General features: G+C 34.9%; 1 protein-coding gene across 4 annotated transcripts in view; it reads right to left on the reverse strand.

Moving 5' to 3' along the window:
- Window positions 1-20,227, reverse strand: part of LOC127950856 (microtubule cross-linking factor 1) — a 49,492-nt gene that overhangs the window by 12,395 nt on the left and 16,870 nt on the right. For 3 of the 4 annotated variants that reach the window (XM_052548205.1, XM_052548204.1, XM_052548207.1), the window contains exons 4-10: window positions 16,621-16,680; window positions 14,831-16,249; window positions 8,959-9,111; window positions 5,320-5,415; window positions 3,870-4,088; window positions 2,530-2,691; window positions 988-1,155 (exon numbers count right to left, since the gene is read on the reverse strand). In XM_052548205.1, the coding sequence (XP_052404165.1) occupies window positions 988-1,155; window positions 2,530-2,691; window positions 3,870-4,088; window positions 5,320-5,415; window positions 8,959-9,111; window positions 14,831-16,249; window positions 16,621-16,680 (2,277 nt within the window). The remainder of the gene's footprint in view (window positions 1-987; window positions 1,156-2,529; window positions 2,692-3,869; window positions 4,089-5,319; window positions 5,416-8,958; window positions 9,112-14,830; window positions 16,250-16,620; window positions 16,681-20,227) is intronic. The other variant, XM_052548206.1, reaches the window with a different exon arrangement.

A 20,227-nucleotide genomic window follows, 5' to 3' on the forward strand; every position in this document is an offset into this window, starting at 1 on the left:
ATAGCTGGCTATTTAAAGACGCTCCCTAACTTCTAACACAAATCACTGTGAGCCGAAAGCAACGCATGACACTGCAGATGTTTAATGTCTTAGCATATGCTGCTTAACTAGATTTATGTCAGTTAGAAAATCAATTTCATGACAAGAACAAATTTTACTAATTTGACCTTTTAGAAAATCACACTGAACATTGATACAATTTATTAATGTTTTAAAATGCTATTTATTTTTTATTTATTTTCATTTAAGATTTTTCTTCTGCTAACCAAGACTGCATTTATTTGATACAGTAAAAACAGAAACATTTTGAAATACTTTTACAATTTAAAATAACAGTTTTCTGTCTGAATATATTTTCGATTGTAATTTATTTCTGTGATGCACAGCTGTATTTTCAGCATCATTACTCCAGTCTACAGTGTCACATGATCTTCAGAAATCATTCTAATATGCTGATTTGCTGCTCAAAAAACACTTTTGATAATTATCAAAGTTGAAAACAGTTGTGCTGCTTCATATTTTTATGGTAACTGTGAAATATAATTTTTTTTCAGGATTGATTAAAACTAATTTCTAAAGCACATAATTAATTTGTCTTAAATATCTTTACTATCACTTTTGATCAATTGAATGTATATTTGCTTAATAAATGTATTAATTTCTTTCTAATTTCCATTTTTAACTTAAGTTAAATATTTTTTATTCTTATTTTAAAACACTTTTTTTTTAACCACAGAATTAAACAGTTGATCTAAACATTCTTAATGCAGCATTGTTCAAAAATTCTATTTGACTAAAAAAAATAATTGCTTTTACATATATACAAGTTTGTGCTCTATACCACACTCGTGAATGATGAAGTTGATGATGTGATGATGTGTGGGTGATGTGATGTAGAGTGTTTAGACACTTAGGATGCTCCCTATGTGGTCAGGTTTTAGGTGCAGTACTGTCATTCACAGGTGATTCTGCTGTTTGTTTCTGTACCTTGGTGACGTGACTCCTCATTTCAGCGCGCTGTATCTCCCACGCCGCTCTCTCATTGGCTAACGTCTGCTGCAGCTGCCAGCGCCGCTGGGCCTCCTCGCGGAGCTCCGCCCTGAGCTCCTCCATCAGAGAGCGCAGCGCATGCAGCACCCGCCGACTGTCACCCGCCTGCACACACACACCACAGAGTTACTGTAGCTTGACTGAGCTCTCAGTTTAAGTATCAACTTCGTCTCAGATGCTTGAAGAAAATGACAAAAATGAATCACTAGTTGTCATCCAGTAAGAGAGCAGAGCTATAAAATGAATGCTAACAGCAGTTCAGATCATTAATACATGCCAATCGCCAAATGGGAGTAAAACACAGCTTTGGCTAGTATTTGTCAACTAATATTAAATAATTAATTAGTGGTGCGGAAAAAACACTTTAACTGTAATGTCCAATGACTGACGGTTCAATAAACCAATATCTTCCTAAGGAACATATCTTCCCTCAGTAGTATGTAGGCTTCGTCAGCACAGCAGAAAACCACAGCATCAATGAAGCCAACTGCATTTGTGTTAAAAGTGTGTGTTCAGCACAAATGACTTCTACTGAAATTCATTCAAAACCCTATGCATGCAGAGAAAACAAGAGATTGTGGCAGCTTTTTTGGTGATTAGATAAACTAAAGAGTTTACAAACTGCTGCACTTAGAGCGGTTTAATAATAGACTAGAGCTGAGAGGAGGTTTAAACAGGCAACGCTGCTGAAACATTTACACTGATTTAATATTTACTACAGAACGCACAGGAGAGAGATTTTAAGGTGAACGATCATGAGCACAAATTTCTTTTTTCCTATAATTTGTTTAATATACAAAAGCACAAAAATGATTAACAATATTAAAACTTGTGCATTATCACATCACTTGGGTTTTTGTCTGCTTAAAATGAATTGCCTTTCATTGTATTTGGATAATATCATCTGCTAAATGAATCAATGCCAATATTTAAAAAAATGTATTGTAATGAAATGTAAATTAAACTTTACATGTAATTTGATTTGCCATGAAATAGAAATTTGCTTGGATTTGGTACAACTGACGCGTATACAATTTGTAGAAATACAATCCTGCTACAGACCATACTTTCACGGTTGATGGATATGTTGCTGTGAAAATGAAATGCAATGCAATGCAATGCATGATGGATATGTTGCTGTGAAAATGAAATGCAATGCAATGCAATGCATGATGGATATGTTGCTGTGAAAATGAAATGCAATGCAATGCAATGCATGATGGATATGTTGCTGTGAAAATGAAATGCAATGCAATGCAATGCATGATGGATATGTTGCTGTGAAAATGCAATGCAATGCAATAAAATAAAATAAAATAAAATAAAATAAAATGAAATGAAATGAAATGAAATGAAATGAAATGAAATGAAATGAAATGCAATGCAATAAAATAAAATAAAATAAAATAAAATAAAAAAAGTGTGTGAATCCCTGTGACATTACTTTCATTACAAAATATTTATCTGTGGTATTTTTACCTGTTTCTGGTACTGGAATCTCTCTGGTGACGGCAGGAGGGGGCTGGGCTCTGTGAGGTCACTTCCTGTGATTTGAGTGCACACTTTGTCTTCCCGCTCCGTCTCTCCATCGCCCCGGTCGACCATAATGCCCAGTTCTGGAATGTTCTCCAATCGTTCATACTGAAGAAACAAATAGGAGTGAAAGCAGAGAAAATGTTTAGAGTAAAAAATAAATAAATAAATAAATAAAATAAAACACTTAATAAAATTAAATACAAATAAAATTAAACTAAATAGTTTTATATAAAAAAATAAAAAATAAAAAATAAAGATTAAAATAAAATGAAATTACTTTTATTTCTTTAACTACAGATTCTTTATGGTCTTAAATATAATTTATTTCTACAGTCTTTGTACTTTTTTTATTTCAGGTTGACCAGGACTTTTATAATGAGATTTACCTATTCTATAAAATTAACTATAAAAAAAAGGCAATGTAATATTACATTTATAAATCTGCTTTTTGTATGTTTTTACTACTCTTACTACTCTACTCTTTCTTTTTTTAAACTTGTGATACCTGTATTAAGTTGTGATACCTGAATCAAACCCTTGGTCTTGTTGTTGCTAGCGCCACTTTTTTACTGTTTGAGTAATAATGATGTATTAATATAAGCTGCAAAATCTTTTCATTCTAACTAATATTCCTGAACTGAGAATGTTCTTGAGCTTCACTGTTAAATTTCGTTCAACAGCTGTAGATACAGATATGACAGATGGACTGTGAAATGAAAAATCATCAACATGCGCTAACACTAATTCACACTATGGTTCATCAGACGCACGACTGCCATAAAAGAGACAAACATATCTAAAAAAAAAAAAGAAGAAAAAAAGACATCTACAAGAACTCATCAGAAATGCAAACTTCACATTATTCTTTTTTTTTTTTTTGTATTTCACAAAGTTCATTATTTCTGTCATTCATAGTTAAATCAAAACTTAATACAAATAAAACAAAACTATGATTTAGTATATATATAAAACTAAACCTGAAACAAAAAACATAAGACATTTTATTTAATTTATTTGACTTCTTTTTTCAGTTAGTTTTAGTTTTGTTAAAAAAAAAATTAAGTTGTTTTATTTTATTATTATTTATTTATATGCAAAAAGCATTTATTTATCTAATACCATTCATCAAAACCTTGCATGATTAGTGCATTGTCCAGAAATAATCACAAGTGCAATAAATAAATAAATAAATAAAGCATGTGCTAAATGACCCAATGTAATGTTACACTGACGTTTTCATTGACTTTTTCTAGATGCAATGGTTAAATCTCATGAAAACTCACCTCAGCATGCGCTCCCTCCTCCAGTGCATCCGTCCTGCGGCCGAGCCTCCAGTGCATCAGGATCCAGCGCAGCTTCATGTACACAATGACCATATTGTGGCGGTATGACCTCACTTCCTGTTGCAGCAGGACTCTTTCCTGTGGCCACGTCGGCTCGTGAGACTGGAGTCCCTGCAGCTCGAGTCCTCGCCGCGCTTCAGCTCGCCTCCTCTCCTCCTCCTGCACAAGCCAAAGCATTCAACAAAGAGTTATGGTTAATATACTTATTATCATAATGACACAAGACAGATGCATGCTTTCATAGACAGCGATGAAACTACCAAAGATCATGTGGATGTCTGAGGCAAGTAGAAAAGTAATTCAAGCTAGAAAAACCATCTAAAAAGTTTAAAAGTAAGAGAGACCTGGCTAAGCTGGTAAACCATCTTGGACTAGCAATAAAGCAATTACTAATTCTAGTAACTATATTAACCCTATAAAGTCCACTTAATTTCTATAAGTACTCAAAATGATCAAAACTTTGTTGATAAACCTGTCACACGCAGTCTACTAGTCATCAGATTGATTATTTTAGACTAACGTCCTCCTTCAGCTTGTGCTTCACGTGTCACAAGTGAAACCTTTACTGATTTTTACTAAAAGTAAAAATAAGACTAACTTTGATTTTGTTAGTAATATTTTAAGATGAACACTTCATTATCCAGCATCATTTTTTAGAAAAGTCACGTTCAACTGTGAGATCAACAGGTTTTTGAGGAACATGTATCTGATCATCTCTGAATCATATCATTGTATAATGTGTTCTGATCATAAAACTAATCATTTAAATATCATCTTACTAATACATTATTTGAGATCTAGAGGGATGACTGACATTTATCTCATGTCAGTATCTGCTATAATGTAATCAATTTAAATGTTGCATCACTTTTTGACATTTTTTCAACCGTATTCTCACTATATCACACTATATAAGCCATTAACGCCAGATGGATCAAATATGATGCTCATTAAAAACACATTTGCAAACTTTTTTTTTTTCTAATGTCTAAACATTCAACGAACTGTCCCAAAAAAAAAAAAAAAAAAACTTTCTGACTATTATTTCATATTTCACTCTTTAAGGTTAAGCTAGTATGACTTAAGGGTTACTCAGACTAGTCAACTAGTTATTCTGTATTTATAATCCATGTTTTGGGTCAGTCTATCCATGGCAAGCATTAGTTTCCACATCAGTTTTACACGTGAAGAGCTTTTGAACTGATGACTTGTACAGTACGTCTGATCCTGTTTCTAAAAGTAAACCATGTCAAGTCAAATCTACTTCTGTATTGCTTCAGTGTTTCATGTAGAAGCTTCACAGATGAGACTAACACAACTGGATCAGTAATGCCACAGCATCTCTGCTGTAGTGGGTTGAGTTTGGAGTCAGTTTAGCTCAGTACTGTACCTGAGTGATGGATGACGTGAAGCTGTCTCTCATCCTCCTGTCGAGCTGTGTTTCTCTGGTTGGTGTTCCCATCTCAGACAGGACCGGGTCCCGGAGCTGAACCCCATCAGAAACAGCATCAGTTCTCATGCACAAACCCGACTGTGTCATGCGAGCTCATATTTATATTCTCTTTCTAGATTCACTAGCTTTACATGGATGATTAGGCAGGAAAATACTACACTGTATTCTTAAGGACTCTCTGGTGATAAATGCTAGAGAATTAATTCAGTCAGCCAAAGAAAGATCCTCCATGAAATCAGCTCAGAATCAATTTAAATTCAGGCTGTGCTTTATGAGCCGCTGTTCGTAAGTGCTAACAAATGTCTCGATGTAAGAGTGAGTTATTGTTAACTAACTAAAACTAAAACTAAAACCAAAATAAATATTTTTGTTATCTGAAATAAATTCAACATTAACTGAGATAAAATCAAGCCACATTTAAAATGATTTAATTTCTACAATTTTTTAAGACATTTCTCATTTTTGTTTTTAGCTGACTTAAATATCTAAAAGTAATATTAATAAAAATATAATAAATTAATAATTATAATAATTACACACACACCCCCACACACACACACACATAATTATTTTCTATATCTAAATATTTAAAAAAACTATTGTAAAATTAAAACCATAACAAATAAACATTAACTGACATAAAATAAAACAAAACAAAATAAAATGATTTAATTTCTACTATTTTTCAAGACAACATTTCTCATTTTTGTACTACAATATGCTAAATTTATACTTATTAAAATTATAACAAATATTAATAATAATGATTAATAAAATAATATTAAACAAACTAATACTATATAAAAAAAGGGTGAAAAGACAAAACAAAATTAAATTAAAGTGAAATATATATAATTATTAGCTAAATCTAAATATTAACAAAAATTTTCGTAAAACTAAAACCATAACAAATATTTTTGATATCTGAAATAAATAAACATTAACTTAAATAAAATAAATTGTGAAATAATTTTATTTCTACTATTTTTCGAGACATTTCTCTTTTTAGCTGAAGTACTACAATATTCAAAAGTAATAATAATAATAATTTATAATAAAATAATAATAAATTAATTAATACCATATAGAAATGATAAAAAAAGACATAAACAAACAACTAAATTACTAAATGTGTTTTTACAACAGTTACATTATATATATATATATATATATATATATATATATATATATATATATATATATATCAAATTATTATCTAAATATATTTCTTAAAACATATATTGTTAATCATAAAGATGATAGAATAATCATATGCTGCCTTTGATCAGAAACACCAGTAAGAAACGCATCTGTTCACGAGAACTGTGTTTTAAAGGATAGCACATAAACTTGGACAAATGCACAACAAATTGAATGCAAACATACATATCAACAGATGATTGACACATACAGCCCTTATTTTCATCTGCGTGAGAAGATGGTGAGTGATCGTAATTCATGACAGACCAGTCAATTAAAAGCAGTGATTGTGAGTGGAGTGAGAAGAAATCAAAAGAATCACTGAGAGACAATGATGTGAATTAAGTGAACGAACTGCTCTCGGCTAGATCTACCGTTTCAATCAGTTTCATCAGACGCGTTCGTCAATGCCGCTGCTGTATCTGGACTAATAACCCGGTGTAAAATAACTGGAAGTGCTATTTTATGACTTCTGGATCACTTCCATTTAGTTTTATTACATTAGAGATTCATTGCATATTATTAAATTAAATTAAGATACACAAACTAGGGAGAATTGCTCTTTATAGTGAAGTATGGCCTATAGGCTTTCCTTTCCCTCGGAATACAGGCTCTGTTTCAAAATCTAGTGAGCAGCCTCTCTGTCTTCATAGTCTGCATCAGAAATTTCATATTGCATAAAGAATTGAAAACACTCTACATAAACATCAAATTGATTACAAAATACTCAAAAAATTTAATATATATATATATATATATATATATATATATATATATAAATCACATACACATATTGTGTGAAATAGTAAATTTTTATTTATTTTTAACAATTTCTAATTGTTAAATCTATAATTTTTTTTTTTTTTTTTTTTTTATAATGCACATTTAATCTAAAAAATATTCAATTTTTATAATTATATTTAATGCATTATAGTTTACATATAAAATATCCAAAAAGGCATTTTAAAACTAGCATAAGCATTGTTTAGACCATTTTTTCAGCTCCAGAATGTGTCTATGATGCCTAAACAATGAACTCTAGGTTTTGAAACAGATCCAGAGACATGGTAGTAGTTTTTGAGGGAGATTTGTCTGACAGAGAAACTCAATATTCACACACTGTCACCTTTGTGCTCAAACACCAGTGCACTCACATTCATTTCAAATCAAACTTTTATTTCGAAATCTGGATGAAAAATTCATAAGTCAGGTTTTAAAATCTGGTTCCTCTGAATGCACAGATGTCATTCGTGCTTCACGACAGAAATGTTTTTAAACCAGTGTGTGAATATATCCTCGGTTCTGATCTGTATTGCACATTTTCACAGCTCCATAGTTTCCCATTCACCACAGAAACAGCTCTTACTGGCCTGATTTAATGTTAAAAGAGGATCACAGCCTTGGTTATGTCTTGATATCAGCCAGGTTTTTTTTTTTTTTTTTTAATGCAATATGGTTACATTTTTAATTGGACAACTATAATATATTTGTAAATTTATTAGCATTCTTGTTTTAAAATATTACTTTAAAATATGAATAACATTATTATTAATTACATGAGCTTTGATTTAATAAATCAAATATATCATTATATTATATAAAATTCAATCAATAATATAAATGAATGTTATATGCATATATATAACGATTAATCATGATTAATAACATCAAAAATAAATGTTTTTGTTTGCATAATATATGTGTGTGTTCTGTGTCTATTAATTATGTATATAAAAAATACACACATAAACAGTATATATTTTGAAAATATTTACATAAATAAAAATTATATAAATGTAATATATATATATATAAAATCTGAAATATATAAATGCATGTGTGTCTATTTATACATACATATTACATATACATATTAAACATACAATATGTAAACAAAAACTTTAATTTTGGATGTGATTAATCACGATTAATCGTTTGACAGCACTAATATATATAATATTTATATATATATATATATATTGTTCAGAATATTGTTATATATTAACAATAATTTCATAATATAAAATTTCATTCTTTCATGATCTTACACTTTTAATGCATTTTCAATATACATTTTCAGGATACTGAAGATTAAGGCAAGTTATGACATTCATAGAAAAGCAATGCATGTCAGATAGTCAGTAACTGCAGTGCTTTCTTGAAAATAACTCACCACAGAAAATTTCCCAGCTACGTCTGTGTGTTTCCATCAAGCATGTGATGACATCCAAAGATAACCAAGGCTTTACAGAAACACACCCTCTCATCTAATGCAGCACATTAAACTGTCAGGTGTTTCAGGAAGTCAGAGGCACTGCGAGGAGGACACGTGGAATCGTATCTTAAAGTCGAGAGGGAGATGGACGAGGCACTGACCTCGGGTCTGAAACTGTGGGGTCTGGTGTATCTACTGAGTCCAGGGCCTCCCCTGGCTGTGACGGAGCCCTTAGTGGAGCCCTGTCCCTGTGCAGGGGTCTCCGGGACACTCTGCTGGTCTAGACGCCAGTCCTGCTCCTCCCTGCGCACGTACTGTGAGTGAGGAGGGGAGGAAAGGGTCCAGGAGGAGGAGACAGAGGGAGGGAGGTGCGTGGGGATCGGTGAATGACAAACAGAATCCACACACACACACACACACACGAGACCAGAAAGAGTGGAGGGGGAAATAAAACTCAACGTGGGTTCAAGCCAAACTCAGAGAGTGGAATGCAAGGGTGAGGGGTCATCGACACACTGTGTTCAGAAAATAATAATGAATTAAAAAACAATGATCGAAATGGAAAACAGAAAGAAAGAGAGAGAGAGAGAGAGAGAGAGAGAGAGAGAGCAAGTGGGCTACAAGACAAAGAAAAGCGCAAAAAGAAACACCAACTTAAAGATGACGGTGTAGGAGAGAGACGAGAAGAGAACGAGGATGAGGAGGAACAGAATCATGGGCTGAAACATCTGGGGATGAAACGAGGGACGAAGAGAGAAGAAGGGAAGGGCCAAGGGGAAAAAAGAATGCAAAACACTGGTTATGAAGCGCATGCGATGGGGATACATGAGTCTTACAACCAATAACCCAAAATGTGCAGTGACTGACAGCTGATGCTAATAGTGTGTCGTGCCGAATCCAGCACCCGGTCAAAACCCTAATGATCAAACCAGTCCACTGCCTTAACCAACTGTAAAATAGAGCTCAATTAAAAATACATTTAAAAAAGCTATTCATTAAAATACTAATTTATTATTTTAATTAATAATTTAATTAATATTAGTATCAGTATTTATATTAAGTTAATAATTTAAATAATGCATGTAATTTATTTCAAAATAATTGTATTATTAGATTAATATTAATATTACGATATAACATTAAACATTCTATTTTCACATAATAAGATAATTAATACTTTAAATCATTAAAATAAAAAAAAGCAGTTACAAAGGCTAAATTATTATTTTAAATATTAGCTTAATTGATACAAATACGAATATCAACATTAACATTTATTAAGCTAATAATTATAGTCATAAATGTAATTAAAATAACACATTTCTAATCATTATTTTAATTATTCATTTTATTTATATTAAAGCTGATAATTTAAAGTAAAATAATGAAAACATTAACTAGTTAACAATTAAAAAAATAATACTTATGTTATATTAATTATTAAGATAATTAATAATTAGATCATTATTAAGCCAACGATTAAAATAATACATGTGCTTAATATAGTTATCTAAAAATATCTTAATGATTAGATTTACTCATATTAAAATAAAAAACATAATAAACACTCAAAAATATATAAATAATCATATTATTAAGGATTAATACTGTATAATAAGGATATTAAGCTGACTTATTTTACCTTTTCCATTTCACAAACAACTCATTCAAAAGTTGGATAATAAATAAGTTTGAGACCATTTTTGAGAGACACATGTCCATTTCCTGAAAGTAAAACAACTTAATGAAAAACACAGTTACACACACCACAGGTTAAAATTAAAGTTTGAGCTAGCTTATTAATTGGGTTGCCAAGCTGCTACATTAGTACAGATTTTTGGCATTAAAACAGAAAGATGCAATGATACTATTGTATTTATTTTATATTATATGACACATATAATTACCAATAATGTGTTGTTTAATTATAATTGTGATAAAGGCTAAAGGCTTTCAGATGAAGCATGACAAACATCTCTAAGGTGTGTAGGACATTGACAGGGTTTGGATGCGGCACGACGGCTAGCATGCTGCTCACAGCGAAGCCCAGCCATGCGATGGAAGCAGTGCTCTTAAACATCCTATATAAGCAGGAGAACAGGCTGTGACATCATGCTTGATGAAGAGTGTTTAGTGGTTGGATTGAAGAGACGTGACCCAAAGCAAAGAACCGCCCAGCATAACCGACGGCTTCCAACCAATGAACAAGAGCCAAATGAGCTAATCAACCAATCAAAGCGCAATTCAGACACTGTTAAGCTTAAATTTGAAATATCAAATCACATTCAGATGCTCAGTTCATATGACAAGCTACTAAAGCATCAATAGATGTCCAACCCGTAGTTACACATGGGTTATTTGTTGGAAAGTTGACTCATGTTATCATAAAGCAGTTTCAAAGCATAAAGCAGGAAGAAAGCTACAAGCAGTTCTATGGAGGGCAGCTTTCCGAGACTAGCATATATCACAATTAAACATTTTAAAATCATTCACTGAGACAAAAGACACAGCTACATTATTCTTGAGAATGATCAACCACATAAATAATAGTCACATAGAATATATCGAATATATATAAACAGAAATGCAATGTAAGCAATTCTTATCTGCGATATTGCATATTAACAGATGCATGCTCCACATGTTGCATCAAAATTAACTGTGCAATTAAAAAAACTACTAGATTTGTTAAAGGCCAGACCCCAGGTGATTGCAAACACATTTTACTGCCGTTTTAGTTCATGTTAGTAGGCTATACATTTAGGTCCAAAATTGACAAGTGCTCGTAAACAAAAATACAAAGGAGATCATTTTAATTCTGATTTAAGCCTTATTACATGCAACATGTTGGCATAAATATTAGGAGTTAGAACATCATGCATCCTCCTGCTTTTGTCAGAAGTGAAGTTTAAGGCCAGAAACTAAATTTTTAGCAAGTATGTGAATGCTGCTGCAAGTGTTTGGCCAGCGGGTGTTATTAGCTTCTAACAATGCAAGATCAATTTCATCCAGTGATGCATTGCAAAATGTGTTGGCAGTGCACTGAATGCAAGTATGTGCACCATTTAAGTGCTCATAGCTGGAGTCCATATATATGATGCTGTAAATTACACTATTTGTGACAAACATGCATGAAAATAATATTAACTAAGAAATACAAAATACTATCAAAGCCATGGAATAAAAAAAAAGAAGAACTGCGAGACACCACCTCAGAATTAAAAAAGACTCAGAATTGCGAGATGTAAACTCAGACCTCCAAAAAGAAAAGTCAAAATTTTGAAATGCAAATTTAGATTTCTGAAAAAATTATCTGGCTGTAAGAAATATTTATGACTGGCAAACATTTCTCAGTTTGCCCACTATTGGCACAGTCAATTTTGGACCCTGCAAATCAATGACAACCAAAACAACACACACACATAGCCTTGAGAAGCCATGCGGGAAATACCCCTTAAACTGCAAATGAAGCAATCAGTCAAGTTTGCATTATTTAGGAAAACAACTTACATTTAAATAAAAAAAAAAACTATATAACAAACATGATTAATGTAACCATTTTAAAGAAAAAGGAATGTTTTGGAGCAAAGAGGACCTGTATCTTGCAGTACCACCGCGTGTGATGTCACAGGGTTGGTTCACTCCGATGGCCAGTGAAGTAATATATAAATTTCTTTACATTTTAAACACGCTTGTTTTGAAATGGATGACCTTGAAAGCACTGTTAAGTCCATAATAAGTGTGATTATAGCATACACGGTGATGAGACCAAGCAGTAGGACATAAACCTGCTGTTTCGGGGTAAAGTGTGGATCGGAAACAATACTAATTTACGTGGATACTCAAGACTGTATTTGCTGATGAAGGCCTGAAAGAAAGCTCAATTTGGTAGCCCTTACTCACATGCTGTCCGAGCCGAACTGTGGCTTTGTGTGTGTGGCGCGAACAGAAATGAATATCTCGTTTGGAAATGGTCTATCACAGTGTGTAAAAAATGCATTTAAATATATTCCGTGCTGTCCCACACTTGAATGGTTTAAAACACTGTAATATTTAAACTGACAAGAATTAAAACATGAGAGAATGATAAACTTTATTGAGTAAGTAGCACTAGTCCGATTTTTCAGATGATTAGTGATTAGTAATATAAACGTTAGTTAAACATAAACATCCTGTTAACAGCAGGGAATCTAATTGTATTCGCAGGTGTACATAAAATATGATACGTACAACTGGTGAACCAATCAATGTAATGCATATGTCTTAATGGTCTGACATAACAATAAAATGCGACATGAATGATATTGTATGAAGCCGTTGTTTGTTTACATCACATTGCACCTCGCATTATGAAAACACTGGCTACGTTTACATGCACACAAATAATCCGTCTGTAGTCGGTTTTGACGGCTCACAGATTGAAAAACGTTCACATAAACATATTAATCAATCTGACTGAACTCGATGCAAATTAAATTTCAAATTAAAAAAGATGGTTTATTAGATTTTATCGATTGAGAGTGCATGTAAACACTCGATTGCACTGAACCACTAAACCTGAAAGGACTGCGCATGTGCTAGTACGCAGAAATTACGTAATAACATAAGACGCACGGCTCTTCGTTTTGAATAAAGCGTTGTATAAATGCGTCTCCAGTCATTATAAAACCCTCCTTTCACCCAGGAACTGTGAAGTGGAGCAGGACAACCTTATTTTGGATACTCATCCCGGTTTAGGTGTGGGGGGGGGCATTTTTTTCCCATGATAAATATGAGCAGCACAGCACAGTGGTTTATATATATATATATTTATCCAAAATTGTTGTTAAAAACAAATAAAGAAAACCTTGTAGGAGAGTAGTTATTATGTGCAAACTGTGAGAAACTCGATCCGATCACTTTATTACGCATTCATGTAAACACTACAATCAGATTAATCAATCGTAATGAATTCAGTCCGATTGAACCAAAAAGGTGTGCATGTAAACATAGCCACTGTTTGGGATACCGTGATCAAAACAGCATTTAGACAGTTTGAGGGACAGTTTGGCCATCAGAGGGAACGAACCCCGTGACATCACACGCAGTGGTACTGCAAGATGACGGCGCCCTTGCTCCAAAAGCTATAACAAAAAATTATAATGTTAAATAATGTTAAATTAACTGACTGCTTCACTTCCTCTTGAACACCCCCCTGCCCCAAAAGCAAGACAAGGAGACTGTGGGTAAGAGGATGGGGCAGGTAAAGATGCAGGTGTTTATGAGCAGGATTGAGAGTAATGCTGGGAAAGGAGAGATAAGGGCATCTTGGCTGAGCCGGGTGGCGCTCGGGGAAATATGCATTGCATTATGGGATATAGTATAGTATTCCAGGAGGTGTGCCCTATTGTATACTGCACATTTTGGCGAATGTAGTACAACAGGTCATCAGGGTAGTCCATGCATGCCGAAAATTTAAATACATACAGCAAAAATAGCAAAAGTGTTCTCAAAGAAAGACTGAGTGGTCAGTTAATAATGTTAATTGAGTGTTGTTCTGTGACGTCTGGTGGACTTGTTTAACTGCAATAGCACCAAAACTCTGTGTCTTTTTTTTCTTCTGCTGGTAACTCCCATTAATCTTTCACACGGCTCTTTTTTCACACATATCTTTCAACAACAACAAAAAAAGATAAGAAATATCACTGATGTCAAAGCAACTGCATAACCAGTTTGATAATCAAATACTCTGCTTACAGCTCCATATCTAAAGCAAGTCTACCTATTTCCCTTCTTATCTCTCAGTTGGGTGTTGTTTCTGGTTTTAGATGAAGAGATCATGCCAGCCTAATTTGTTGGAACTGCTTCCTTTCTGGTGCATTCAGGAATTTCGATATATGATACATGAAGAAGCAGAATCAATATAGAGGTGTATGCATTCTCAAAAAATGACTTTCAAATGAGGAAGCAGCAAAGGAAAAAAGGAAGTGGCCATGTCATGTGATCGCATGTGACGGCAAACACTGAATAAAGGTCGAGTTACACATAACTTACCTGGAAGTCCGTCACCAGATCCCTTCCCAGTGTCCCGATGGGCGAGTCCCTTGACATGGAGGTAACTGTGGAAAGGAAGCTGCTAGATTCGGTGAGATTGGGCATGGGGGAAAGGTCATCAACGCGGTCCCTTAGACCCTCCCCTAGGTGGTCCACTTTGTCCATGAATTGCTGGAGCTCTGAACGGAAAGCCCTCATGCGGGTGTTGATGGAATCCAGCACCTGAGAGTCGGGTTTAGATTCAGCAGAGTCCCCATCGCCTCTGAACTCCAAACCTTCTGCAAGAAGGTCCCCTCCCAGAACAACCAGTCGTCCTTCCCGGATAAGACTGTCCGTATCCGTGATGAGCCGCTCCACCGTTTTACCAAGCCGCTCAGCTTCACGCCTGACATTGTTGAGCGTCTCCCGGTCTTCCCGTCTTCGCTGGGCCAACTCGGTCACTCCCAGTTCACCAGGATCTGAGGGTTTCTCACCACTGACAAATCCAGAAGTTGCTGTTTTCTCAAACAAGTCATCAGAGTCGCTTTCCCCACCAACAGGACCTTCACGTTTGGGGTGGAGCAGCAGAAGCCTGGCCATCTCGTCCTCGTCTGGTTCCCTTCTCACGGGATCACTATCCACGTCACTATCCCTTGGGCTACTGGTGTGTATCTCCAAGTGTGCCGCCAGGTCACAGCGTTGCATGTTAGAGATTAGCACCCGGTTCTCGTACTGTAGCTTCATCACTTTCCCACTTAGCTCATTGATCTGGAGTCTTGCGGCTTTTAGCTCCTCCTGCAATGTGGCACCACTCCCTGTTCCCGGGAAACCATGACCTCCTCCGTTACCAGGTTTGAGCGTGCCACCATTTCCACCCTCGGCTCCCTCGGACTCCCGGTCAGCTTGGCTGGGTCCAAACTTGAAGCGGTTGAGCTCAGATGTCAGTTGCTTGTTGTGGTCCTCAATCTCAGAGATAGAGCGGCGTAGCAGCTCCGCCTCCTCTTCCACAAATTGCAAGTGTCGCCGCAGTTCGCTCGCAGATTCCAGGGCATCGCCACTATACGGTGAGGTAGGGACACTCGAGAAGGGTTCACGCCCAAAGCAGTCCCTCTCGTATTGGCAGCGTAAGTCTTCGTTTTCCGCCCTGAGTCCACGGTTTTCCACCTCCATTTCTACGATCTTCCTTCCCAGAATGTTGGCTTCCTCTTCCACCAGTTTGAGCCGTAACCGCAACTCGGCTTCCCGAGAGGTGTGGGGGCCTCCACCGGTCACCTCGGCCAGGGGCAAAGGGCTGTCCACGTCGCCGTATACTGATTTGTACTTCTGCAATTCTTGTTCCAGTTCATCCTTTTCACGGCCAAGTTTTGCCATCTTTTTACGCATAAGAGTCGATTCTTCCTTGGCAAACTGTAGCTGACAGCGCAGATCCGCACTGTCCTCCTGGAGAGAAGGAGACGTGAATGTGAAAGGCAATACCAAATTGTATGAGAACAGTCATCCTCGACAACATATAAAAAGTCTGTAGTCTATATTCTCAACAAGTATTGCACGTAGCATATTGTGTTTTGTTCTGTGCATGCTTTAAAATAAATGTTTCCAAGGGCAGGTTTCCCCAAAGAGCCTTTCAGTGAACGTTCATAAAATAACCTTTTTTTATGTGAATAACTTAATCTAAAGAACTTTTTTCAACTATAAAGAATGTTTTATGCACTGTAAAATTTCTCCATGGAATCACAGATGCCAATAAAGAAACTTTATTTTTAACCATGTATAAGGCTTGTGACCTGATCTTTATATTTCTTTGTACACACCTGAGTTAAAGACTTTTTATCTTTGAAGGTCTCTCTACTGCCTCGCCTCCGCAGAGCAGTCTGAAAGACAAAATAGAGGACAGGGAATATTAACAGGAATGTGAAAGTTAGGATACAGAAGGATTCAGAAAAAAAACTAAAACATTCTGCATAATAAAAAAATTGCATCTGATTTGAACACAGCATCAATCATGAATATCAAGCTTAAGTCGCTGTCCTTATGGTGGATCCAGGATTTCTTCTTATTATCTCAGAAAAAACATGAGAAACAACACTTAATGCATAACAAATAAAACTGCCAGTGGGATTTGGAGGTGTTCAGATGCTAAAGACAACTCTGGAAACAAAAATGCAGAGAATAAACAATGTTGCGCAATACTTGTGTGAGATTTTTCCAGTTTCAAAGCTGGATGTTCAACTTCAAGTGCCATTCTTTGGCACTTTACCATAATCAAATTTTGAAATTATAACTTTCAATTGAATGTAATGCATCATATGTGAATAAGGACAAACCAAGACAGTAGCCAAGCATTACCACAGATTAAACAATTTAAAAGACTGCATGTGACCGTAATACTGAATAATCCAGAGCACACTGATTGGACAGGTTTGGTGGTAGACAGCAAATCTGCTAAAAAATGTATATATTTTCAGGCTATTGTATCTCTGTAGGGGCAAATCATGCCAAATTCACAAGGATGAATCACAAAATTACATTCTCAGTGTTGCCAGCATATAATCCCCCTTACTTAAATCAAGAGTTAAGAAGGTCAACTTTGCCCTGCTTACTGATGTGCTGGTCTATCTTGAGTCATACACTGAACTTAAATAGCTGCTGCTGATGGCTGCGTTAACTTGAATCATTTATGGCCAGACAGATGGAAAGTGTGAGATGGACACAGGAGAGGAGGGAGTTTGACACTTTTTCGTCAACACACAGCAACAGTTCGAGAGAGCCTGGATACGACTCCAAAACATAGGAGGAGATGAGGTGATGTCATATTTATGTGCATGGGCTTGAGTAAGTCTGCAATATGGTAACAATTTTCCCATTCACGTTCTGACATCCTCCAATGAAGTCATCACCACTAGCTGCCGCACAAACAGCAATCACACAACCAGTAGGAAAAACTTGACATTTCTAAGCATGCTTCATCAAACGTCTTTATTACTGTTGCTCACACTTAGATTTAGTGATTCAAACAAATGCTTTAATCCAAAGTGACTTTTGTTGCTTTTTGTGGATTAGTAAATTGTATACTGTGATTGCAATGACCTTGCAAGCATCTACAATACGCTAGCAACTGCATAGCAATGCTTAACATGTGAAAACATCTCAGTAGCCACATTGCAGTGCCATGGAAACCACCCAGAACATAATTAGCATTGTTGCAATGACTTTTGCAATTGACAGGGAGACTGCAACATGTTTTCATAACACACACAGCTTAATTTACAGAAATGCATTAATGCTCTAGTCCGCAAAACATTCTTGCTAGCAAACATACGGTTTAAAAATATGCTTAAATATGCAACAATAATGCCATGCATCTGCTCTGGATGCAGCTTTAATGAAACACTTAAACCGATAAACAATGGGCTCTTTTATAATGTTCATTTCCTCTGTCTTCCTCAGTTTTCTGTCCCTCTTACATTTGCACGATTATCTAATTGGAAAGGCATTACAGCACGCCTGTACTCTGTTTCCTGCGTGAATGTTTTTCCTACAGGCTTATGTAATGTAACGGGTGTAGCTTAGTTACAATGCATGATTTAAAAAAAACAAAGCTGCAGAAAACCCAAACTGAACCCTCGTTGTTAAACCACACTGTACACTCTCATATTCAATGTGATCACATTAATAAGAAAAAACACCTGACAAAAAATACTTTTATTCTGTAAAGACACATCAATCTAATCAAAATTTCAAATAAATGCTGTTCTTTTGATATTTCTGTTTCTACTTAATCAGGATTTCCACAAAAAATATTCAGCAACACAACTGTCTTCAACATTAATAATAATCAGAAAGGTTTATTTAGCAGCAAATCAGCATATTAGAATGATTTCTGAAGATTATGTGACACTGAAGACTGGAGGAATGATGCTGAAAATTGTAATAATATTTCATAATATTACTGTATTTTTGATTAAATAAATTCAGACCTGGTGAGCAGAAGAAGGTTCTTTTAACAACTTTAAAAGATTGCCCCGACCCCAAAACTTTAGTGTATATAAAGTTAATTCTGGATTTTTATCTCACACTTCTGATTTTTTTTTTGCAAGATATGAACTCAAATTGCTAGATGTAAAACTCAAAATTGCAAGAAAAAATACTTGCGATATAAGCTTGATATTCGGGGTTAATAACTTGCAATTGTAAGATACAAACTCACAACTCTGGGAAATGAAGTCAGCATTGTGAGACAAAAAGTCACAGTTTACCTTTTTTATTTGTCTGGTGGAAACGAGCTTGAATATTGTTGATAGAACATTCATCATCAATTATTTTTGCTCTTTCGTTTCACTTTTGGTGTGAAAAGGCATTTTTAATGGTGTAAATTCAATGAAGAGCATTTGCTTAGCCTAGTGCTTTTCTCAAGCAATATTGTTCCGCTTTAGAAAAAAATGTGTGTGTTTCAGCTTCCAAATGAAATATTGTTATTTGGTCATTTCTATGAAAGTGAATAATAGCTACAATGTGTTTTCGAGGGAATTAAAAGCATTTTAGTGTAATGAAGTTAGACAGAAACACAGTTACACACTCGCTCTATTCAGCATGAGCACAAAGCTTCAGTCATCGTTCTCTGCTGCAGATAGAGGTTATTCTCAGACCTAAGCTGATCTCACATCAGAATGTGTCAATTGGTTTGGAAAGGCTGACATTGCACCTGCAGGTCCAGGATCAGTGTTCTGGAAACTCTGCGTGAGGCTCGTCTCCATCTGCTGTCTCCGGCAGGAGGTCTTTGTGAATCAAGCAAAATACATTCGGTCATTCTTTATTCAATGCTCCAAAAAAACCTTGAACACACCAATTAATGAATCTGCACAAAGGAAGAATCTGCCATTCAAAGCAGCAAGATGAGTTTTATTTTAGCAAACAGACCCATTTACTTGTATATGTTTGCATAAACACAAAGATATACTGTATCTGTATTTGGGGAAATGCAAACACTTATGTGGAAGCACATTTCTGCCACAGAATATAATATGAAGAAGGTAATTGCAACTTTTTTTTTCTTGCAATGCAAAGTAGCAATTTTTTTTACTATTTTGAGTTTACATCTAAAAATGTTGACTTTTCAGACAATTTAGAGATATAAAAAGAAAAAATTAGAAAAGTGAAATATAAATTCAGAATTCTGAGATGTCAACTTGCTAGAAAAAAAGTTTTTATTATTTTATTCAGTGGTGGAGATGGGCTTTCATACTTCAATAGTTTTTAACCTAATTCAAATGGAATATTTTAGTCAATATTTGTATTCTGGCTTATAATGGATCTGCCTATGTAGGCAGGAGAGCTTTAGTGTTTTCTTGTATGACTCACCGGTCTCTAAGTGTCTCTGTAGCCTAAAACCACTCTTTACTAAGCGTCCTTGTGGTTAGT

This window comes from Carassius gibelio, chromosome B2, assembly GCF_023724105.1.
Source record: "Carassius gibelio isolate Cgi1373 ecotype wild population from Czech Republic chromosome B2, carGib1.2-hapl.c, whole genome shotgun sequence".
Classification (NCBI taxonomy): Eukaryota; Metazoa; Chordata; class Actinopteri; order Cypriniformes; family Cyprinidae; genus Carassius; species Carassius gibelio.